Below are 25,738 nucleotides of genomic sequence, written 5' to 3' on the forward strand. Positions count from 1 at the left end.
AGTCTAGTTTATAACTTAGTCAGTCTATTTTAATGTTTTTTATAGCTAGGTAGACTATATCTCCTTTTAAAAAGGTTAGTCCCTTTAACTGTTTTAAGTTATAGTAGTTTTTTATATATTTTTTAATAAATTTAAGTTCTATTCTTATTTCTTTATATAGGTTTCTTAGTTTATTGCTTTTAAGTATAGCAGTTAGGTTAATTGACTTCTCTAGTTATATATTATAATATATATTTAGTATAAATCTGAAATTAGTATAAGCTAGTATAAGCTTTATACTTTTATTATATATAGTATTATAAGTAAGTTAGGCTATTAGGAGTTTCTTAACTTAATTATTTTATTTATAATTAATATAATACTATAGGTATTATTTAAGTACTTGGTTTATTTATTTAGTTTATCTATTAACTTATAGTTAGAATATAGTTATAAGTCAGTAGTTTAATCTAAGTTATGCTATAAGTAATTACTAAAAATTTACTATAAATATAGGTCCTTTATTAGAAAGAATTTCTATAGGTAGATTATATATATTAATAATATATTAATAAAAAATATAAGAAAGTTCTTTTATATCTATGGATTCTCTATATAGTAAGTAGTATAAGAATTTTATAAGTTAGTTAATTATAACTATAATACTATTATAGAAGATTCTAGTTAAAGGTTCTTTTAATAAAGGTAACTTTATAATAAAGTCTATTATAATTAAGTCCTAAGGTTATTATACTATAGGTAGTAGTTATAATTATCTATAGGGTTTATATTACTATGCTTTTATTTTTATATATAAGTTATATTATTTTATAACTTATTTAATATCTTTTTATTTAACCTTATATCCTTATTCTTATAATCTTTTAAGTATTTTCTTTACTCCTTAATATCTATATAATAGATATAAGTAAAATTTATAAAGGAAGTTATATTCTTGTTCCTTAGTTATTCTTATAATAGTCTTATTATATTATAGATATTTCTTTAAGTATCTTTTTACTATATAGTAGTAGTTTAAGTATCCTAACTTATATAGGCATTTAGTGGTCTCTTGTAGATTTTAGTGCTTTCTAGGGTAATTCTTATAAACTAATTTTAGTATTATATATATCCCTAAAACTAGGTCTAGGTTATACTTTTTATATTACTATAGAATGTGGTTGGTTTTGTTATATACTGCTGTAGGGTATTTAATTTCTTTAGTAAGTTTAATTAATTCTTTAAATAGCTTATGTTTTTTCCTATATCTTTTCTTAAGGATTTTTCTAATTTCTATATACTCTGGGTATATTGCTAGTTATCCTATGTATTTTGATATTATTATAATTGTTTTAACTAGTTAGGTAAACTAGTACTTTTTTTATTTATTAAGTTCTAGGAGTTATTCTTTAGTTTTTATAGTTCTTATATTAAAATCTGCTTATTGACTAATAGTATCTACATATCTATTATTAATGCCTTTATAGTATGCTATTATAAAGTTAAATTTATATAGGTATTCTATATAGTATAGTTATTATTAATTTAGCTTTTAAGTTATTATAAAGTAAGTTATATTTTTATAGTTAGTAAATACCTTTACTAGGTACTTACTTTCTTTAAGGTAATATTAGAATTCCTTAAAGTAGTTAATAATAGCTAGGAATTCTTTATTATAGATAAGGTAATTAAGTTTTACTCTATATATTTTATAAAAGTAATAAGTAATTAAGTGTAATATACTATTATTATCTTATTATCTAATTTATCTTCCTAAGGTAAAGTTAAAAGTATTAGTTTTAAGTTTAACTTGCTATTCTAGGTTAAATATGACTAGAACTGGTTTACTGGTAATAGCTTATTTAAGCTATTTAAAAGCTTTCTAAGCTTTATTATTTTAATTAAAGATTCAATCCTTCTTTATAATTTCTATAAGTAGTATAGCAATCTTACTAAAGTCTTTAATAAATTATTAGTAGTAGTTAGTAAATCCTAAAAAGGATTAGGTTTCTTTTATTAAAGTAAATGTTTTTTATTTAATAATTACTATAATTTTCTATTTATCTATTCTAATTTTATTATATAAGATTTTATATTTTAAGTATATTACTTATAACTAGTAAAAATAACTTTTTATAAGTTTAACAAGTATATTAGTATCTTATAGTGCTTTTAAAACCTTATAGATATATTCTATATACTCTTTTTTTATATTAAAGAAAATAAAGATATTATCTAGGTAGTAAACTATAAAGATATTAAAGTACTCTTAAAGTATATTTATAATTATATATTAAAATACTGCAGGTGCATTAGTTAAGCCAAAAGGCATTACTAAGTATTTAAATAGTCTGTATTTTATCTTAAAGGCTATTTTCTACTTATTGCCTTCTTTAATTTAAATAAGGTTATATACAGATTTAAGATCTAAAGTAATAAACCATTTCTTACTAAATAGTTAATCCTTAAGTTTAGTTATAAGTAGTAATAGTATCCTATCCTTATTAGTGATCTTATTAAGTTATTAATAATCTACTATAAGCTATAGTTTATCTGTATTAGGTTTTAGTATAAATATAACCGGGTATCTAGCTAAGGATTTAGATAGTTTAATATATCCCTTTTATAGCATGTTATTTAACTATTCCTTAAGTATATCAAGCTCGTCTCAAGATAGATTATAAATAGGGAAGAATTTCAGGTTCTTTCTATCTTTTAGTACAATTTTAATATTATAGTTTATATATTAAGGTAACTTTATATTAAGTTCCTCTTAAAATAGTTTTTTATAGATATAGTATTAGATTAGTATATTCTTAAGTTATTTATTAGATTCCTTCCTAGTAATCTATTTTATCTCTTAAAAATCGCAGTCTAGTTATCTAAACTATTCTTTAAAAGTTGCTATTATTTATCTAATATATTTCATTCTGCCTTTATAGTACTTATATTATATTCCTTTTAAAATAGGCAATACTTTATTACTTCTAACTTTACTACTTTCTCTAATTAAAGTTTAAGATCTTATTTTATTATTATCTAAATCATTTTTATTATCTAAAGGGTAATCTTTACAGTTTACCTAGCTAGTTCTTTAGTTAAATTATAAGTTATAGTATTTTAACTATAGGTATCTAAGTATTAGGTTATATCTATTAATAGGGATAATATTAAAGTTAATTCCTTAATTTTTTCTATTTATAAACACCTTAAGGTAATTAATCTCTTATATTATTTATCTATTATTATAATTATAGATTCCTCTTTCTTTATTTATTACAGTATAGGGTTTTTCTTTAACCTTCTATAGTAGCCTAAGGTTATTTACTATATTAAGGGAAATGTAATTTATATTAGCTCTGCTATCTATAAGTACACTTAACTACTTACCCTTAATTCTAACTTTTAATTTAAGGCAAGTCTATTAACTATTCTTAGTAGTTATTCTTAGAGCTTTTATAGGAAGTTTATTTCTTTTTACTCTATTACTTATCTAGCGCTTTATTATAGATAGCAGTAGTCTTTTCCCATCTAGAGGTAGTTATAACTACATTTACTATTACAGTAATTAACATTATCTAGGCATTAGTAAGTTAATTTATCTTAATATTTAGCTTCTATTTACTTAATTTATTTATTTAATATAATATTTTTACTAGTTAGCTATACTAATTTTTCCTTATTTAAGGTTTTATTCTATACTTTTTCTAATTAGTTAATCTCTATAATAGTTTTATAAAGTTCCTTATCTAAGGCTTCTTCTTTATAGTCTTTTTTATTATAGACTCTTAATCTCTAGTAAGCTATATAATAAGAGTTTTAGACATAGTTTAGGGCTTATTCCTTTACTTTAATATTTACTATAAATTTCATTACTTAAGTTCCTTTATACCTCCTAGTAAGTTAGTATCCTAGGGTATTAATAATTAGGTAAGGTCTTTATTCCCTATATTCTTTAGTCTATACTAGAAAATAGTTATTTATTTCCTTATCTTGCCTGTATTATTAATAATAGTATTATATACAGGATATCTATAATATCTACTAGTAGTTTAGGTAATCTAGGTACCTTTAAAGGTTTACTTCTATTTAGATCTGTTTTTCTAGAGTAATTAAATCTTCTACTTTATTCCTTATATATAATCAAATATAGATATTATTATCTTATTCTATAATAGCTCTTTATCTTACAAGTTCTACATACTTGAGTGCATTGCTATACTATATATAATTTCTATTTTTATTATATTATAAAATAATATCCATATTCTAAATAGTATAGTCTACTTATCTTCTAATTTTCATAGCTTCTAGGTCTTATACTATTCTTAAAGCTAATACATAGTTCAGGTCATTATAGTATCAGTTTAGTCTTTATAAGGTAGTCCTAACCAGGATCTTATTTACTAATATATAAAGGTTTATATTTATCTTCATTTCTTTTAGAAATTACTTTAGTGCCTATTTTATATCTAAATTATTTATTTAAGTATTAAGTTCATTATCCAGTCTAAGGTTAATTTCTTTTCCTTTTCTAACTATATAAATAGTTTTACCTTTTTCCTCTATTTAAGGTGCCTCAGATACTAGTATCTATTTAAGGTTTTTACTTTATTTATTTCTTTTTCCTTCTCTATTCTTAGTAAAAGGTATTTCTAAGGTTAAGGCTAAATATCTTAAAATAGGTTAATCCTTAAAGTCTATCTAAAGATAATACTTATTAAGTATTTCTTTTTTACTAAGAAATAGGTTATATACTTATACGCTATTAGTTAGTCCTAACTTATTATATCCTAATCTAGTCATATTAATAGTATAAGTAGCTATTTAAGGTTCTTCTTTCTTATTAATACTATTAATATATTTCTTTCTTTTAGGTATAGGTCTATATTTTTAATTAGTTTTAATAGGATTTTTATATTCTTAATTATAATATCCTTTCTTACTATAGTTCTAGTAAGTGATTTTAGATTTATCTCTTTTAGTTATTCTAATAGTTATAGGTCTTAACTTAATCTTATATAAAGTATTATAGTTTTATTATCTCCTTTAGTTAGCATTATAGTAAGGTTTATTTCCTTATTATCTTTAGTTACTTTAATTATTACAGATTCTCTATTAGAATTACATATTATTAATACAGACAGCTTATCTAATATAGTTAATTAGTATTTTAAGTCTTTCCTCCTTATAGAGTTCTACTTAGATAGATTCCTTAAGTCTATTAAAGAATAATAATATAAGTAGTTCTTAGTCCTATCCTAGCTTAGTAATAAGTTAAAGGAACTTAATTCTATATTTAAATATAGATTTAGTTTACCTAAGTATCTTAATTTTCTATTCTACCTAGCTTTTCTTATTAACTAATCTAAAAGCTTATTATAAAGCTTCTTTAAAAGCTAAGTAGCTTTTATAGATTTAGAATATTTAAAGTAGCAGTTTATACTCTAGTTTAGTAATTATATCTTCCAGTATAAGCTAAAACTACTAAGCTATATTTCCTTTAAGTTATCCTAATATATATATAACTCTATTACTGTTTTTACTAAATTAGTTTAGAAAATAATTTATAAAGGCTTAGTATTAAGTAAAGAATATAAATAATTTTACTAGGTTTTTATTAAAAGGTTTAGGTATATTAAGTTTAAAGATTTTATTTATTTCTTTACTACTAGTAGTAGTAGTAGTAAGTTAATGTATTTCCTAAAGGATGTTTTACTAATTAATAGCCTACTAGGCCTATAGCTAAATTACTTTAGTAAATACTTATTAAAGATTATCTATTTTAATATTTATATTAGTTATTTACTAATATAACTATTTAATATTAGAGTTAATACTGCTATTAGAATTATTATTTATATTTATATCCTGTAAAATAGGAGGTATATTATTATTAAGTATAATATATTACTAGGCAGGGTTAATATTAGCAGTTATTATATTTATATTACTTAGTATTATATAGTACAGTCTAAATAAGAGTTATTAATATATAACGGTTAAGTCTAACTATATTAAACTAAGCCATGCTTAGGTTTATTATTAGCAGATTATATAAGGTGTAATACTAAGCTTATTAAAGTATTATATCTCTTAATAGTAGATTTAATATATATTAGGCTTAATTAATATAAAGAAGTTTTATTAATAGTTAGTAAGCTAGTATTTATAGAAGTGCTAAAAAGTATATTCTATATACTTATACTAGGTAAGTACTTAATAGTACTTCCTTTAAAGACTAAAACGTTAGTTTATTAGTTTAAGACCGGGATAGTAAGTCCTTAGTCTTATATCTATTAATTAAATTAGATAGACTAAAAAGGAATTATTTAGTTATGCTATAGTTAGTACTTGTAATAGGGAATTTATAGGGTATACATAACATAACCGCAAGGGTCGTAATAAATATATATATATACTTAAGTAATATATAAGTTAAATAGAGTCTATTTAACTTTATTTATCTTATTATATAAGTTAAATAAAGTAAGTTTAACTTATTTATAATAGTTAGTTTTATAAGTTAAATAGTATATACTTAACTTATATAAGGTAGGTAGTTTTTAATTAAAAGAAAAAGGTAAGGTATATTTATATATATATTAAAATATATTAAGTTATAATATAATCTTTCCCCTCTTTAAAGTCTTATCTTTAAAGCCTATAAGTAATTAAGTATAAAATCTAAAAGTATATATTAAACTTACTCCTATAAATATTTTTTATATTAATAATATATCTAGCTATATTTTTAAATATACTAACTATCTTAAAGTAGCTTTTAATTATTATAAGAATATTTTTAACTTACTTTATAAATTTAGTTTTAAGATATTTTAATATTTAACTTATTTCTATATTAATTATCTTTAATATATAGTTTCTAAAGGTAAATAGTAATATAATTTTTATATTTTTAAAAAATATATTAATTATAATTTTAATAATATAACTTCTTAAGCTTATAAGTTCTTTTTATTTTTTCTTTTTTTTTTTACTAACTTTATAATTATATATATATTATATAAAAAAGACTATATAAATAAGTAAAAGGAGTAAGTAAAAGTAGACCTTTAAAAGGCCTTAACTTAGCTATAGTATTTATATTATTAAGAAAAGTATTTTTATAAAAAAGCTATTAAAATAATTTATTATAATTATAAGGATCTAAATAAGCTAGAAAAGCTAGAAAATTAAAAGTCTTTTAATTATTAAATTATAAAGTCTTTTATACTTAATAATATCTAGCTCTTAGAGAACTATAGTATTATTAACTAAAGCTTTATATCTAATTCTTATTTCCTTAAAGTTAATAGAAATTCCTTAAAAGTTATTAAGTATTAGTAAGGTACTTTAGTAATTTTTATATATTTTTATTTTTTAAGTAATCTTTTTATTTTACTAAATATTTTCTTTTACTATTTTTTACTTATATTTCTTTAATTACTTTTACTTTATAAAGTTCTAGTTTATTAATTTTTTTTAATTTATTATTAATTTTAATATAAATTATATTAGCTATTAATTTAAGTAGTATTATATAAAAGATCTTATAAAGCTTAATCCTTATTAGTAAGTCTAGCTTATAGTTATTTTTAAAGATTTTTTTAATAATTTTATAAGGTTTAATATATTTAAAATTAAGTTTATAGCTTAGTTATTTTATAGTAATATTTTTAATAAATAGATATATTATATCTTTTTCTTTAAAAATTAGTCTTTTTAACTTTTTAAAGTTATAGTACTATTATATCTATTTATTAATAAACTCTAGTTTTATTTAAAGTTTACTATATATATTCTTTAAATCTTTACTTTTAATTATTACTATAGGGTTAATAATTTTAGTTTTTTATATATTATAGTATACTTTTAGTATATAGCTAAAATTAATATCTAATAGTATAAGCTTAGTACTTTTATTATAAGTAGTATTATAAGCTAATTAGGTATATAGTAACTTTTTAACTTAATTATTTTATTTATAGTTAATATAATATTATAAGTATTATTTTACTACCTAATTTATTTATTCTATTTATCTATCTACTTAAGGTCTAAATACTATTATAAGTCTATAGTTAACTCTTAAGTAGGCTATTAATATTTACTAAAACTTACTAGTAAATATTATATTTTTATTAATAAAAATCTCTTTAAGTAATTTTTATTTTTATACTATTTTATTATAAAAGATATAAGCTATTTTCTTAGTATTTATATTTTCCTTATAAAGTATATAAATTAAAAATTTTATAAGTCTTTTAATAATAATTATAATACTATTATAAAAGATTTTAGTTAAAGGTTTTTTTAATAATAGTAATTTAATAATAAAGTCTATTATAATTAAGCTTTATAGTACTTTTACTACTAATAGTAGTTATAGTTCTTTATAAAGCTTATATCTTTATACTTTTATTTTAGTATAGATATTATATTACTTAATTACTTTTTTTATTATAAGTTATTTAACTTAATACTTATATTATAAAAGTTTTTTTAAGGTTTTAATAATCCTTTAGTATTTATATATTAAGTATTTATAGAATTTATATATAAATTCTTTAGATTTACTTAGGATTTCCTTAGTAATTACTATTTATATTTATTTTAGTACTTATATTTATTAAGTAAATCTAAATTCTCTTTTTTTATTTTTCTTTAGTACTTATTTTTTTATTTTTATAATATTAATATTATAATCTAATTTATAGCTAATTATATTTACTTTATTATTTTCTAATCTTTTTTTATAAATAATTATAAAGTTAAATTTATATAAGTATTTTATATAATATAATTATTATTTATTAAGTTTATATATTATTATAAAGTAAAAGATATTTTAATAATTAATATAAACTTTAATTTAATATTTACTTTTTATAAGGTAATATTTAAATTCTTTAAAGTAATTAATAATTACTAGGAATTCTTTATTATAAACTAGGTAGTTAAGTTCTACTTTATATAGCTTATATAAGTAAAATATAATAAAGTATAGCTTTTTTATATTATCTTATTAGTTTATTTACTTTCTTAATATAAAATCTAATATATCTATTTTTAATTTAATTTCTTTTTTTAAATTAAATATAGTTAAGACTAATTTACTAGTTATTATAGCCTTAAGTTAATTAAAGGCTCTTTATACCCTATTATTTTATTTAAATTTCTTATCTTTTTTTATAAGTTTTATTAGTAAGTTAGCAATTTTACTAAACCTTTTAATAAATTATTAGTAATAGTTAGCTACTTTTAAAAAGGCTTATATTTCTTTAATATTATAAGGTTCTTTTTATTTTACTATTATTATAATTTTCTTTAGTTTTATTTTAATCTTATTTAGTAAAATAATATATTTTAAGAAATCTACTTTTATAATATAAAAGTAACTTTTTTTTAATTTAATTAGTAATTTAGTATTTTATAGTATTTTTAAAATCTTATAAATATATTCTATATATTTTTCTTTATTATTTAAGAAGATTAAGATATTATTTAAGTAATATACTATAAAGATATTAAAGTACTATTAAAATATATTATTAATTATTTATTAAAATATTATAGATATATTAATAAGACTAAAAGGTATTACTATATATTTAAATAGTTTAAATTAAGTCTTAAATACTATTTTTTATTTATTTCCTTTTTTAATATAAATAAGGTTATATACTTCTTTAAAGTTTAAAGTTATAAAAATCTTTTTACTTTATAGCTAATCTTTTAATTTTATAATAAGTAAAAGTAAGGTTTAGTCTTTAATAGTATATATATTAACCTATCTATAGTTAATAACTAGTCTTTCCTTTCTATTTTTCTTTAATATAAAGAATATTACTAATACTATTAATAAGCTAGATTTCTTAATATAACCTTTTTTTAATATTTTATTAATATATTCTTTTTAAACTTATAGCTCTTTTTAATTAAGTATATAAAGCTTTTAAAATAGTAAGTTATTATTTATAAAGTTAATTTTATAGTCTTATTTACTATATTTAAAGATTTTTATTTTTAATTCTTTTTTAAATAATTTATTATAAATTTAATATTATTTTAAAATATTTTTAAGTCTATTTTAACTTAACTTTATATTTATTTCTTTTTTTTTTAAGTCTTATTATTTAAAGATACTTAAGATTTCTATTTTATTTCTTATACCTTTCTTATACTTATATTATATTCTTTTTAAAGGTAATAGATACTTTATTTTATATTTACCTATACTATCCTTTTTAGTTAAGGTTTAAGATCTCTTATTATTTATTATAATTATTTCCTTTTTACTATTAAGGTTACTAAAAAATATAACCTAGCCTATCTTTTAGTTAATAAATAAATTTTTTTATATAAGCTATAATATACTTAAAATAATATATATATCCTTTCTTAAAAGTATAATATTAAAATCTACTTATTAGCTTTATTTTTTAATAATTATTTTAAAATAATTAATTTTTTAATTTATAATATTATTATTATAGTTAAAGAGCTATCTTTCTATATTAACTAGTAAGTAAAGTAATAATTTCTTTTTTTAAAGTAGTTATAGTTCTATAACTATTTTTAAGTTAATAAAATTCCTTTTTATTTTATAGTTAATTTAAGTATTTAGCTATCTCTTTTTAATCTAAACTTATAGTATTAAGCTATTTATTAAATTTACTATATATAATACTTCTAGTATATTTATTATTTTAAGTTATTCTTATTCTTACTTCTAGCCTATTTATAGCCTAGTTATAGATAGTATATAGCTTTTTTTAAAGTATCTTTATAAGTCTTTTTATATTTATTATTATAATATCTTTTACTATTAATATAATTATTTATAAATTTATTATTAAATAGTTATTATTAAAAGTATTTTTCTAGTTTTTTTAACTATTTAAGGTTTATATTTTATTAATTTAAATTTACTTTTTTTATAAATTAAAACTCTCTTTTTATTATAATAAAGTATTATAGTTTATAGTTTTCTTTTTTATAGTTAAGTCTTTAGTAATATTTATTATTATTACTTAATTTATTAATTAGTATTTTTAGGTTTTTTATAAGGTACTTAAGTACCTATTTATAGGTTTTTTTTTACTATTTTTTATATTCTTTTATTTTTTATTAATATTCTTTATTTATATAAAAAGCTTAATTTTTAATTCTTTTTTCTTTTAAGTATAATCTATCTACTTTTTATTATCTTTAGAGTTTTTTTATACTTTCTAAACTAGTATTATTAATTAATAGTATCTCTTTTAGATATATATATTTCCTTTAAGTAGTTTCTTTAAACTCTTTTTCTATTTCTTTAATTATATATTAAGATTATCTAATTCTATTAAATAGATCTTTATTTTTATAGATTTATTAATAATAAGCTATACTAAACTGTAATTTTAGTACTTTAAGATTATTATATTATATAAAAAGTAAGTACTTTTCTATTTTTTCTTTAAGGTATAGGTTATTATTAAGAGTCCTAGGAATTATAATTAAAAAGTAATTATTATTAAGTTTTTTCTATTTATATATATTATATTAGTAATTCTTATATAAAACCTATAAAATATTTTAGTACTATTTATATATTAGTAGTATTTATATATTATTTTAAGGGTTAAACTTTTCTTTTTTATATTATAGGTTTATAGTATTATTAATATAGTATATTTTAATTAATATTAAGCTAATTATATTAGTATCTTTATATTCCCTGGCCTTTTATATATAGAAGTCTTTATAGCTTAAATATATTTTTTTAATTCTATTTTTTTTATAAAGCAGTTTATACTTTTTAATTTATTTTTATTAGATTTCTTTATCTTTATAGTAAAGGTATTATATTACTTATCTAGCTATATTTCCCTTATATCCTATACTTTAATTATTTTTATATTATTAAGTATAGAGTTAGTCTTTAGTTTTATATTCTTTTTCTTATACCTTTTTTATAGCTTAAAGTATAGTTCTTATTAAGATATTATTAATAGTTTATAAGGTTTCCTTTTATTTATCTTTTTTAAAGGTAGCTAGGCTTTTTTATTTTATTATTCCTAAAACTTATAATTTTATAAGTTTTTTTTTTTTTTATTTTTTATAGATTTTTTATTACTTTTTTTTTTCCTTTTTTTTATAAATTAAGTCTTTTTTTATTTCTTTATAATATTTATTTAATTTAGTCTTATATAATATTAGGATTTAAGGTATATTTCCTGCTTTAATATCTTTATATATAAGGAACTGATTTTATAGTTTTTTAATAGAGCTTCTTTTATTTAAGTTTTATTTATTTTTTAATATATTATTTTTATATAAAGTAGTAGTTTTTATTATATTATATATACTTTATATTATTTTTAGTATTTAGGTTTTTTAAGTTATTTAGGGTTTCTATTATTAAGTTAGTCTTAAGGCTTATTTACTTTAATTAAGGTTTTTTAGTTTTTATAATTTTAGATATTATTATATTATATATTTAAGCTAATTATAATTATAATACTTATATTTAAATATATCTTATAGCTTATATTAGTTATTATTTAGTTAAATAGCTTTTAGAGATATAAGTCTTACTTAAGTCTTATATAAGGTATTATTTTATTAGTTTTAGTTTTAAGAGTTATCCTAGTATCTATTATTATATTAATTATTAAGGTAATATAAGTTAATATTATCTTTTTATTTATAATTAGCCTTTTTTTTCTTATATTTATATTATTATTTATTAATCTTAATTACTATAGTAATATATATAGTTAGGTCTTTAAGTCTATTTTCTTTATATAGTTTATCTTTAATTTTATCTTTTAATTTTTTATAATAGTATTTTATAAAGGTATTATTATTTTATTTAACTTTAAATACTAATATTTAAAACTTAGTAAAATAAATAGTATAAGATATAGTCTATTTAAATACTTAAATCTAAGCTATAGCTTATCTTTTTTTATTAATTACTTTAAAATTCTCTTTTAAGGCTATTTTAAAGTTAGTTTAGTTAGTAAAGATATTCTAGGTTTCTTATTCTTAGTTATTTTCTTTTTTATTTTTTAAGAAGTCTCTTATAATAAGGTCCTATTAATCTTTAGTATTTTTTTAAATTAGAAGTAAGGTATATAGGATTTTTTTTATTAGTATATCTAGCTAATTTAAAAATAAGTAAAAGTAAGCTTTTATTTAAGTAAAAAATAGAATTATATTTATTACTTTATTAGTAAATAGTTTTAGTTTAAGAAGTTTAAGGGCTTTTTTAATATTATACTTATATATTTTACTATTACTAGTATTAATAGGTATAGTATTTTACTAGGTATTAAGTTATATCTATAGGTTATATATAGTATTATAAAGCTATTAAACTTTAGTTATAACTTTAGTATTACTAGAAGGTATTTTAGTATAAAGAGGTACTAGCTTAGTATTACTAGATATCTTAATAGTATAATATTACTTAATATAAATATAGTATATTTTAAATAAAAGCTATTAATATATAATAGTTAAGGTTTTTAAATAAGTAAACTAGCTATATTAGATTTATATTTATAAAATATATAAGGTATTATATTAAGTATATTAAGGTATTATATCTTTTAATAGTTAATAGTATAAGTTAGGCTTATTAAAGTAAAAAAGTATTATTAATAGCTAGTAAGCTAGGTTTTATTTATTACTAAATAAGTATATATATATATTTAGGTAATATATAAGTTAAATAAGGTCTATTTAACTCTTATTTTATTATATAAGTTAAATAAGATAGGTTTAACTTATTTATAATAGTTAGTTCTATAAGTTAAATAATATATGCTTAACTTATATAAGGTAGGTAGTTTTTAATTAGGAGAAAAAGGTAGGGTGTGTTTGTATATGTGTTAGAATGTGTTAGGTTGTAATACTTATCTAAAAGCCTATTTAGCCTAATTAAGATAGCTATTTTTAACTATACTTTAATTAACTTAATTAGTTATATAAATCTAGCTTACTTAGGTTATTTTATTTATTTAATTTAGCTAGTTAAAAAGCTAGCTAGATTAAATAAGCTAGAAAGGGCTATAAAAAAAGGCCTGCCTTTTAATATAAAAGAGGTAGCTTTCTTTACTATATTAATAGGTCTAAACTTAGCCTTATATAAAGAGTAGCTTAAGAATGTGATTATTAAGGCTAATTATTTATACTATATCTTCCTAATTATATAAAATTAAGGACAGTATATCTGTAAATAGAGTTCTAGGGTAAAAGCGGGGTAATAGCGGGGTTCTAGGACTGAAGGTTCTGTAAAAGTTAGAATTAAAGGAAGAAAGTTGACTTTTATATAAGTTAGTCAGCGAAAGCTAAATTAATCTGAAGTTAATAACGACTAGCTCTATTAATTAAATGCACATGCCTAGGCACGTAACCAACCGCCCTTACGTCTAAACAGATAAAGTGAAATCAATAATAAAACAGTGGTTGAACTGGGGATCTGTATAGTATAGTCGTTGGTTTAGAAGTAGAAGGTTCGTCATTTTTGGATTTTCCCGCGGGCAAGTTTATGCAGTTTCTGAAGGATCGTGGGGTCGAGTGTGAAGCGAGGCGGGGCAGGTGGTGCTTTTTTGATAGGCAGTCTGGATCTGTGGATTGGTGCTCTTGGGATGCGGCGGAGGAGGATAAAGAGGAGGAGGAGGGGGAGGGGGAGGATATGGACGAGGACAAGGAGCAAGATGCTGAACCAAAGACGAAGTGGGATGCTGTACTGGCCAAAGTTGGAAGCTTGGGGCTTGTCATACATGATTTGAACCAGTTTTAGTAGGATTTGACGAAAAGTGACAGAAAATCGTCTTCTTTCATCAATAGTGAGTTCCATCGGCCAGTTCTCAGCCATTCCCGAGGCATCTCGGTCTCTCCAACACAACGCCGTACCCCACATCTATATAGGGCATTGCGTAATGATCAAGCACTTCAAACCTCCAAACACCAACATCATTCTTCACAATGTCCTCCTTCGCCGTAGTAAAAGACATCGACCACCTCGTCCTAACATGCAATGACATCCCCACCACTATAGAATGGTACACCAAATATCTCGGCATGAAGTCCGAGACCTTTACATCAGCAACCGACCCCTCGGCTCCACCTCGCAGCGCCTTGAAGTTCGGCACTCACAAAATTAATCTTCATCAGCGCGGTAAAGAGTTTGAACCGAAGGCGAGAACTGCTTTGCCTGGTACTGCTGATTTGTGCTTTATCGTTGAGGATGGGACGGATCTGCAGGGCTTGATTGAGGGGTTTGAGAAGGAGGGTATAAAAGTTCTGGAAGGGGGGAAGGTTGTTGGGAGAACGGGGGCTTTGGGAGGGATTAGGAGTATTTATGTTCGTGATCCTGATGGGAATTTGATTGAGTGAGTCTGAGACTTTGGTTAAGATGTTGATTTTGTGGAAATATGCTGACTGTTCACAGACTTTCCCAGTACTCGACGTAAGAGCTGAGGTCTATCAACTAGCATTACGAATTTTTCGGCTCTTTTCTTTTCCTACGTGAGGATCATGGATATAGAGTTCTTTATTCTCTTTCTCTGTTTGCATCCTGGGATTATATCTCATCTCATCATGATAAGCATCAGACTTTATGCTCTTCGTCGAATAACAACCTGAAGCCGCATCCTAGAAGGTGGTCTTGGCCATCTAGAGACTCCATATTGCTATGACCAATATCCAGTGAATTGTTATTTGAGTAGTCTGACTTTGCGCAAATTTATAGTGGTCCAGAAGGAGCTGGATTTCAAACAAACTCCACATGCCAAGGACATATCGTGGGTCATTCTGTTTTATACAAGTCCGTGAGACTTCTAGCCTCGTCTCTTGAAAGCATTCACCGACATAACAGAGTGACTTGGCTTAGAAGGACCTTCCGTTTAGGACAACATCGAATCGCTCTACCTATCACCCTAGGGTCTGTTCATTAGCTACAGTTGCGTCAACTTATGCTTCATCTATGATTAGGAGATGCACATCACATATAAGAGCTTACGCACCAGCATTCCAGAAACGAGGGGAAGGAATATGTATATAGCTCCGTTCATTGGCCTGATCGCTATGGAGTTTCCCTACCTACCTAAGTAATTGTAACAAAGTGGCTGGCTGAACTGCTGCACTTGAGCCGCAATCAGTGGAGCTCGACCCTCACCATGACTCACACAAGAATCTTGTCTCGGCAATCTCAGCTCCGGCACCCAGTTCCTTGGTAGAAACCGTCAATGCAACTGTCGTCATGTCTCAGACCTAATGCAACTCAGTAGTGTCCACCTTTTCCGTAAGGAAAAGTGGGAGCGGCATCTTTACCAGAAGATCAGCAGGAACTATTCCCAGAGTATGATAGAGCTTATCTCCTATTCCTCATTCCAGTCCAACCAAGCTCCCGGTCACGACCTACCATCATCGTGATATTACGGGGAGATATCTTGGGTTAATTTTTATGGCCAATGATTTTTTTTGTATATAACTACTCTTGTCAACAAAATTTCACGATATTTAATTGTAACACCTATCTCACCTCGTGTTGCTAATCAATTTGCCTGTAAACCCGATATACATATGAAGTAGATGATTGACTGCCTTTTTCTATTCTAAAAGTTCTCAAAAGGATATGCGTTTCCCCTTTAGACTTTTCACACCAGTTAGTGCTGATTGGGATCTGTCATCGGGGTTCAAAAGTTTCTTGGTTTACGCCCTGTAGCTGACAAAACCTACGTCACATCGAAATGGGGTAAAACGAAGCTCAAACGGCAAGTCTTTCCATGATAAAACTAACCCGGCCTGTCTTACGCCTTTCCATTGACATTAATCAAGCGGATATAAAATCTTAGACATTTCTCAAGACAACACTGACACAACATTCTAATACCGACAATTGATACACTATGGCACCATCGCGATCAGTCTCAATCACTTATGTCCCTGCGGACTGTGGATCTATTGTTCCAGGCAAATCCAAAGCACCTCAAGCATTCAGAGACGTTGGTATCGTTAGCAAGTTAAAAGATGCCGGTGTACCATCTGTCTCTGAGCATCATGCTTTAAAGGCTCCAGCAACATTCTCTGCTACGACGTTTAGCGCAGGCGCTGCACGCAATGAAGATATCAATATCGCGGTCTGCGAAGACGTTGAGCGGACCATCCTCAATAACTTCAGGGTTTCGAATGGCCAACCTGATTTCCAGCTCGTCCTCGGCGGCGAGTGCTGTATGCTGCCAGCTATCCTCTCTGCCTTTTGGAAACATGCCGACTCGCAGTCCCCCCCTCAACGTGTTGGTCTGATTTATATCGACGCCGATACCGATCTTACCTCACCTACAGACCCGAGCTCTATTGGCACTTTTGCTGGGATGAACATGGCTCATCTTGTTCGGTTACCAGGTGCACTTCCACGCATGGAGCAGTTCTCTCGCCCATCAGGCGAACCTGTCTGTGATGCTTCGAATACTGTCTTCTTCGGCACGAACATGTCTCTTCCTGGAAACAAACCAGAGCACTTCAAGTACCTTTTCGACAACAACTTCAAGGTCGTTAGTTCAGCGTCTGTGGCGAAAGATCCTGAGCAGCGCGCAAGAGAAACACTTGAGTTCCTGCAAGATAAAGTGGATATCATTATGGTTCATTTAGATGTTGACTCGATTGATCCTGGGACATTTCCTTTGGCGAATGTTCCCAACTTTACTGGTGTAGAGTTTGAGGATATGATGAGGGCGCTCAAAGTGCTGCTTGGAAGTGAAAAGGTTGGAGGTCTCACTGTTGCGGAGGTCAACCCTGATCATGATCCGGGGCTGAAGATGACAGAGAGATTGACTTCTCATATCGTGGAGATGTTGGCCGCAAGAAAGTGAAGGTAGAGAAATATACGATACATAAAATAATGACAATAAATATGGAAGATCGATATGTTATGCTATGTACGCTAGGCCAGTATCAGAGTGAGAGGCAAGGCACAACTTGACGCTGATAGGGCCGCATGCGCAGAGCATTCGTCACCTCGACCAAAGCCCCCAAATTCGCGCACGTCACAGCTCACTCAGTCTATCCCCGCTCTTTCATCGAAATCGCCAAGACCATTACTCACTAACAATTATCATATAAGACGAATAATCGCAATGGGCAATACGTACTCTTTATTCTTTCCTCCGAGTCCACAATTTACCGAGGAGAACCTCACCGCGCAGAATGGACGCGTCTTCATCGTTACAGGTGGTTACTCTGGCGTAGGTTTCGAATTGAGTCGTATGCTCTATCAGGCTGGCGGATCCGTTTACATCGCTGGAAGATCGCAAGAGAAAGCAGAATCAGCTATCAAACAACTCAAGGAACAATATTCCGATTCAAGCGGAAGCCTGAGCTTTCTCAAGATAGCCCTCAATGACCTGGATTCCATAAAAGCAGCAGCAGAAGATTTCAAGTTGAGAGAGTCCAGGCTCGATGTCCTTTTCAACAACGCAGGAGTATCTAACCCTCCAGCTGGTTCAGTCTCAGCTCAGGGATATGAACTCAGCATGGCAACGAACGCTATTGGGCCTTGGTATTTCACGCAGCTTCTCGTACCAATCCTAAAAGAGACAGCAAAGAGCCAGCCCATAGCTTCAGTTCGAGTAATCTGGACAGCCTCCATCGTCACAGACCTCTCCGTCCCCAAGGGTGGAGTCAAGATGGAAGAAGTCATCAATCCATCCAAAGACCAGCAAGTCAATTACACAAATTCAAAGACAGGAAACTGGTACCTTGCCAGCGTTCTAGCAGATCAGATTGGCTCTCATGGTGTTCTCAGCGTATGTCACAATCCAGGAAATCTTCACAGTAACCTGCTTCGCCATCTGCCGTCCATTGTTGGCTACATTGTTTCGCCGCTTCTTTATCACGCCAAGTTCGGGGCTTACACTAACTTGTGGGCTGGTATATCACCTGATCTTCAGATTGAGGATGGAGGGAGGTTTATTTTGCCTTGGGGGCGTTTCCATCCGAATCCGAGGGCTGATTTGTTAGAGAATCTCAAGTCGAAAGAGCAGGGAGGAACGGGGATTGCTGCTGAGTTTGCAGAATATTGTGATAAAGCCATTGCAGACCACCAGTAGGTGCTCTTCTGTCACTAAATGCAATGCGATTTACATCTTTACATGTCGCTTCAGCTTTGCACTATAGCTCCAGTGTCATATATTGGCATTTTTATACAAATAACGAGATATCAGGAGACAAATATTGACTTTGATGATTATTTTGCTACTCTCTATCCCTGCGCTAACTGAGCCAGCCTTTGACTCAATCACCGCCAAGCTGGCCTTCATGATAACTTCAGGCCGGCTACCTGAGATCTACAGCTCTGGTGTATATCCAATAGCCTTGTTTAGAGCGTACACATCCCAATAAAAGGGCATGATACTCTTGATAACCCCAGCATCAAGATCAACCTGAATGACCTGGCACAGAGGGTACTTCAATTCCTCCCCAGTCTTGCGCACCTTAAGATGCAAATAACCGAGCGAGATGATGCGGTTTGAGCCCTCCTTTTCGAATATCTCAGGGTTTTGGACATCGACTTTGTCAAAGTAGTCGGCCATTGCTTTTGCCCATTGCTGGAAACCATCAGGTCCAGTGTACTCGCCAGCATAGGGTAGTCCAGATGATTGTTTGAGGCGCACTTCTTTTGAGAGATTTGCTGCTATACCGTTAAAGTCGCGTTCCTCAGGTGGCGAAGCCATGTAAATGCGCTCAGCATCGTAGAATGACTCAAGGATTGATCGTGCAGTATGAGTAGTGGTGGACGCCATCTTGGATACTGAGTAATGATGATTTTTCTGAAAGGAAATGATTGATAGACAAACAGTTGCTTGCAGAGCGCGAAAACATAGTGCGATACTGCGATCTATTTATCTGCTTAGTGAATAGAGTGCTGATAAACTGGGCCTAGGCCAGCTGTAGGATTTTTGGGTTACATGCTGCATTATCGTCGAATGGAGATGGCTCATCATTATCTCCAAGGAGGATTCTCCAGGGACTTTTGATGTAATTTCCTGAATTGGCAACTGGGGGCCGGAGTTTTCGGAGTACAAAGTTGCCGACTGCTATCAATTTTATACTGATCGGATCCAAACCTTGCCGATGCAACTATTCCCACGATGACTAGGGAGATTGAGTCTCCAAACCGTATTCTCATATAAATATGGCTTCTTCCCCGCAACCAGCCAGCCTGTCTCTTGGCAAAGCTTGACTCGGCAAGGAATGCATGAATTGAACAAACAAGGAAAAGCTCAATCGAGATGGACACAGTTAGCACGTGGAACTTGTGACTTGTGACTTTGTGGGAAAGACACGATGGCTGAATCAGACTCGGAAATCTCTTGGTCACAGCTAATCGATCTCTAACCTTGTTATTCTGGTGACGGTGCCTGGCGTGACCTCATTTTCGGGCCCAGATGAAAGAGACTGGCCAACAAGAAGGCGAATTCTCGATTCTGGGGCGATGAGACTTATTCTAGAAGGGCTAGATCCCCCAGCTCATGGACCATTTCAGTGACGTTGGAGGCAACTATGACGCAATGAGCACGAGGTTCACAGAGGGGGGACCACCCAAATTTTGCGCCTACCACCTACCTCTAGTCCCTGTCCACTCTCTAGCATCATCTTGACGAATAAACCAACCAAGACATGACATGACTTCTCATACCACGATACAATGTCGAGCTCTGCAGAGCTGCAACGCGAACGCGAGGTGCAGGGTTACTTCCAGAGCTGGCAGATAGCACAAGGTTCCTCTCTCAAGGTCGCCAGAAGTGTCGACAGCATCAGCGCGCCATCTCAGATCAATGACGCACACACGCCTCAGCCCTCTTCCGACAAAGCGCTCTCAGCCTTTGCGCAGCTCGCTGTCTTTCGTCTCAATGTGAAGCGCTGCATGGTCTCGCTCATCGATTCTTCTCATCAATACATTCTCGCCGAAGCCACGCGAAATCTGCGATTGGGGTCACTCGAAGAAGAACCTGGTGCAAAAAAGACCGACGACAAAAAAGACTCCAAAATAGCTGAATATAACAGCGACTTGTGGTGTAGGTTGGACGATCTCTATAGTTGAGACAATCTGAGCTCCTTTCTTTTTATTCATGGCTAATTACTTGCAGTGGGGACTTCTATTCTCTCCCGCCCTGAAGCCGTTTGCGAGCACTGTCTACACAATACATGCACCGGTCGCGATCCCGATGGCAAAACATACGCGGCCTCTGGCCTTATCGTCCCCGACTGCCGCCTCGATGATCGCTTCAAGTCGCGAGTATATGTAAAGTCCGAACCAGGTGTGCGCTTCTACGCTGGCGTACCCATCTTCTCACGAAAAGGATACAAGGTCGGAGCGTACGCTGTTTCAGACGAGCAACCGCGCGATGGACTATCAATCGAGGATGTGAAGTTTATGCAGAGTGTTTCGCAAGCTATCACTGAACATTTAGAATGGGCACGCGACCGTGTTGACAGGTTCAAAGGCGAACGCATCGTTCGAGGACTAGCGACCTTCATCGAAGGCTGCTCAAGTGACGACCCTATCTTGTCAAAGGAGGATCAGCCTCAGAGACCCTCGATTAAACGTCCCCCAGGCATGACTATAACGGCGACGAGACGCTCCTCTTTGCATAACACCATGCGCAAGGTCGATCCTGACTCGAACCAACAATCTCAGAAAGCTACGTCACCGCCTCGCAAGCACAAGCCACAGACGGACGGTTTATCAAGAATGTACCATCGAGCGGCCGATAACCTGCGATCTGCAATACTCGCTGATGGAGTTGTACTCTTCGGCGCCACAGCCTCCAACGTTCAGCACCTGACTCGAGCGGTACAGATAGAACAGGGTGGTGCCACGAACGCTGACGGATTCCCGACACAAATCGCTACCGAGCCCGATGCCTTCAGCACAGAGAGCTCCGACTCCGAGACGTCACCGCTGTCAAGACCTTGCAAGCTTCTTGCTTACTCCTTGGCAGATAAGGGCAAGCCCTTGGACCTTGAGCAAGGTCCATCCTTCTCTATTGGAACTCTCGAGAGATATTTTTCACTCTTTCCAAAAGGAAAGACATTTACTTTTACAGAAGAAGGGGCCGGTCTTTCGTCCGATGATGATAGCGCAAGCGATGGTAGCCCTGCTCCCGGCGGAGGGAAAAGCAAGCGACGCAAAGAAAAGATTGACCACAAGGAACTCCTTAAGAAGATTCCCGGGGCAAAGGCTGTTGTCTTCTTGCCATTGTTTGACTACGTCGAAGATAAACTTGTTGGCGGGTGTTTTCTTTGGACGTCGGTGCCGGGCCGCATGATGAACTTGGATGAGGACCTTTCCTACCTACGAGCTTTTGGTAACAGCATTACTAGTCAAATCGGACGAATAAATACACGAAAGAACGAAGCAGCAAAAACTACGTTCATCGCCAGTATGAGTCACGAGTTGCGAAGTCCGCTACATGGCATCTTGGGCGCTGCTGAGTTCCTCAAGGACGCAGTAACCGACTCGTACGAAGTCGGGCTCGTCAACTCGATCGCGACTTGTGGCAAGACACTTCTCGATACCTTGAACCACGTGCTTGACTTCAGCAAGATAAACAATCTCGGCAGCGGAAATTTGAGAAAAGGCGCAAAGCACAGCAAGGTCATTAGCCTCTCTTCTGATTCGATGGAGAGCCTAAATATGACAGCGTCAGTAGACCTCTCTGTTCTTGTCGAGGAAGTTGTCGACGCTGTGGCAACTGGTCACAACTTCAAAAGGCTACCCAGGAAACAACAAGACGATGCGATATTGGGCGGCAAGGATAGCCAAGCAGCCCCAGAACCAGGAAGCGATCATCCTGTATCAATTCTTCTGGATATTAGCCCGAGGGCATCATGGATGGTCAAAACACAGCCTGGCGCCCTTCGAAGGATTGTCATGAATCTGTTCGGTAACGCGCTCAAGTACACAGCGTTGGGCTTCGTGCTTGTCTCGGTACGGGCGCAAGAGATCAGCGGCGATTCTAGAATAGATGTCTTGATCCGAGTCACGGATACCGGAAAAGGAATGTCGGAGGACTTCCAACAGAATCGTCTCTTTGTTCCTTTTAGCCAAGAAGATTCATTCCAACCTGGCACCGGTCTGGGATTGAGCATTGTCAAGCAGATTGTAGACTCACTTGGAGGGACGCTCGAAGTCAAGTCGGAACAGGATAAGGGTACTGAGATTGAAGTACGACTACGTCTCGAGCCGGTTCCTCAAGAGAACCCCAAACCGGAAGAGCCCATGGCTTCCATGGTCAAACAACTTCGGGGGAGGTCTTTGGTGCTCCTGGAAGCAAGCGAGGACTTCCATTCGAAAACCATTACAAAACAGGTCGAGGTGCGCAACGAAGCCTTGATGGAAATCTTCTCGAGTTGGTTCAACATGAAGGCTGCAAGAGAGGTAGATACGGATGTACCAAAAGCCGACTTCTATCTCTATTGTGAGCCCCCATCAGCGAAAACTCTCGAAAAGCGTTTCGAAGAGACTGCGATAGACGGACGCCGCAATAAGAAAGCGCCCATTATCATCATCAGTCTGAATGAAGAGGAAGCGGCAAAGATATCGAGAGCTCAGACTAAGGCTTTAGCCAGATTGTCAGATGTGGTTGAAGTCATCCCACAACCGTAAGTCATAGTCGCCGACAATGCTATATGGATGCTAACGTGCGCTTAGATGTGGCCCTAGAAAGCTCGCTCAAGTTTTCAGTCGATGCTTGAACAGGATCGGGGAGGTCAGAGAGGATGATGACAACAGAAACCTGATCCAGAGTGCGCAGACAGATGGCAAACAGTCAAATGAGCAGAACACTCCGGACAGAGAGGACGCAACAGAACAGATGAACTCGAAATTGCACCAAGAGAAAAACAACAAACTCGATTGGGCTGAGACTACTACGTCGCCATTACCACGAGAAAAGGAAGAACAGAGCCGCTTCAAAAACGACAAGCGGAACAATAGTCAGGATAACGAAAAGAAGGAAAGTAATGAAGAGCTCAGGAAGGAAGTGAACAATAAGTCTTCGCAAAATACACGAAAGCAAAAGAAGCCGGAAATGCCAGGCAAGGCACACGTTCTACTCGTCGACGACAACAAGATCAACCTCAACCTCCTAACAATGTTCATGAAGAAGTGCGGGTTCTCCTACGAGGAAGCCGAGAACGGAGAAGAGGCCGTCGATACGTTCAAAAAGTCGACAATCGGCGACGCAGAACAGGGGGCGCCCGTCAAGAAGCACTTCGACTACATCCTGATGGACATAAGCATGCCCGTCATGAACGGTGTCGAGGCGACAAAGAGGATCCGCAAGATCGAGGCCGAGTACAAGGTTCCGCGGGCGACGGTGTTTGCGCTGACGGGGCTGGCGAGCGCGGATGCGAGGCAGGATGCCATGTCGGCGGGTGTGGACCTGTTTTTGCCCAAGCCGGTCAAGTTTGCCGAGTTGAAGACGATGATTGAAAATAATTAGACGTATATACGAGATGAATTATGTGTACTTGTTTATGATAGATGTTTAATAGAAGACGTGGAATGACTGAAGTCGAGTTTGTGTCGTGATATGGTGACTTGATGATTGAAGCTCCTGACCTGACACGAAACATAACAAACAGCCTGGATTCATACTGATTGACTTGACATGATCCATTCTCCAAGGTGTCGAAACGTCGCTGTCAACTTGTCACTGCCTTGAAATGACTGCAAAGTACTGATCCCGTCAGACCTCGATTGAGGCTGCGGGCGAGCCACTGAAGCACTACAAACCTACCAGCCTTCTAATGAGACCACATACTCGAACTTAAGGATTGTAGGATCGGACTACAACATAAACGATGCCGTTCAGTAGATCAACCAGCGTATTATACCCGTGGTGAATTCTCTCTTTGACGGCCCTCGAGCATTGCTTCTCCTTCTTGCCAAGAGCAACCGCGAGGCCAGACAGACTGTAGGCCGATATTAGATGGCCACAAACTGCAGTGAGTTTTGCTGGGGTGATCCCCGGGCCATCGGCTTTGCTCAGTCAGCCAGTGCAGATTCGTGAGACGGTGGTACATCAATTTGTGGTGGAACTGCAGTCTGTAAACAGGTGAGGAGGCAGCTGAGAGCAAGTCCATCATATCCGATCTCAATTACTCTGGCCTTTGTGTAAATACTCTTTGGCACGGTTACGGTTCTTTGAACCTTTTTTTCAGATGCTCTCATGATATTGTTTTATCGTTGGTCTTGTGTTGTGTCACTCCCCTTCAACTCCCCAGCCTGGACAGCTCAACCACGATTTCTCCGTCTGGCAGCTACAGTTAAATCTCTGCCTTTTCACATTCTTTTCATCGCGGACTTGTTTTCTGTCTCAGCCCGGTATATTCTTCATTTTCCAAGTTCGCAATCAACTCGCCATCGTTTGAAGCGCTCGAGACATTGCATATGAGAAATGCAAGGCAGCCATTAACCCGTTTCCCCGCGATGCCCTTCCCGACGGTCTTCTTGCGCCCTGCGACAACTGTGTCTCTGCCATACCGTCTCTCGCTGCTCCTTTGGTAGGTTACATCGCCACTCCCTATGGAGATGCGTTCTGTGCTGACATGCTTTAAGGGGTCGCGTCACAAGCCTTTCGCACTTGGACGGGGATAGAAAACGATATTATTCTTGGACCCCTGGATACTATACTTGGTTGTCCTGGCATAGCGATTCTCACTTGAGAGTAGCGTTCTCAAGTTACTGTTC

At 31.1% G+C, this 25,738-nt stretch overlaps 5 protein-coding genes across 5 annotated transcripts; 4 read left to right on the forward strand and 1 right to left on the reverse strand.

The window, feature by feature from the left end:
- Positions 1–14,964: 14,964 nt before the first annotated feature.
- On the forward strand, positions 14,965–15,452 carry J7337_011927 (uncharacterized protein; the record flags this gene model as incomplete). Its single annotated transcript, XM_044829460.1, has 2 exons — positions 14,965–15,371; positions 15,431–15,452. 2 exons carry the CDS (start codon positions 14,965–14,967, stop codon positions 15,450–15,452), a joined length of 429 nt encoding a protein of 142 aa, XP_044676135.1.
- Positions 15,453–16,889: 1,437 nt separating this feature from the next.
- On the forward strand, positions 16,890–17,852 carry J7337_011928 (uncharacterized protein; the record flags this gene model as incomplete). The annotated part of the gene is made up of 1 exon (XM_044829461.1): positions 16,890–17,852. One exon carries the CDS (start codon positions 16,890–16,892, stop codon positions 17,850–17,852), a length of 963 nt encoding a protein of 320 aa, XP_044676136.1.
- A 264-nt stretch (positions 17,853–18,116) lies between these two features.
- Positions 18,117–19,088, forward strand: J7337_011929 (uncharacterized protein; the record flags this gene model as incomplete). The annotated part of the gene is made up of 1 exon (XM_044829462.1): positions 18,117–19,088. The coding sequence occupies one exon, from the start codon at positions 18,117–18,119 to the stop codon at positions 19,086–19,088; it is 972 nt and encodes a 323-aa protein (XP_044676137.1).
- Positions 19,089–19,325: 237 nt separating this feature from the next.
- J7337_011930 (uncharacterized protein) lies at positions 19,326–19,781 on the reverse strand (the record flags this gene model as incomplete). The annotated part of the gene is made up of 1 exon (XM_044829463.1): positions 19,326–19,781. The coding sequence occupies one exon, from the start codon at positions 19,779–19,781 to the stop codon at positions 19,326–19,328; it is 456 nt and encodes a 151-aa protein (XP_044676138.1).
- A 905-nt stretch (positions 19,782–20,686) lies between these two features.
- On the forward strand, positions 20,687–24,488 carry J7337_011931 (uncharacterized protein; the record flags this gene model as incomplete). Its single annotated transcript, XM_044829464.1, has 3 exons — positions 20,687–21,056; positions 21,129–23,646; positions 23,696–24,488. 3 exons carry the CDS (start codon positions 20,687–20,689, stop codon positions 24,486–24,488), a joined length of 3,681 nt encoding a protein of 1,226 aa, XP_044676139.1.
- Positions 24,489–25,738: the final 1,250 nt, after the last annotated feature.

This window comes from Fusarium musae, chromosome 9, assembly GCF_019915245.1.
Source record: "Fusarium musae strain F31 chromosome 9, whole genome shotgun sequence".
Lineage (NCBI taxonomy): Eukaryota > Fungi > Ascomycota > Sordariomycetes > Hypocreales > Nectriaceae > Fusarium > Fusarium musae.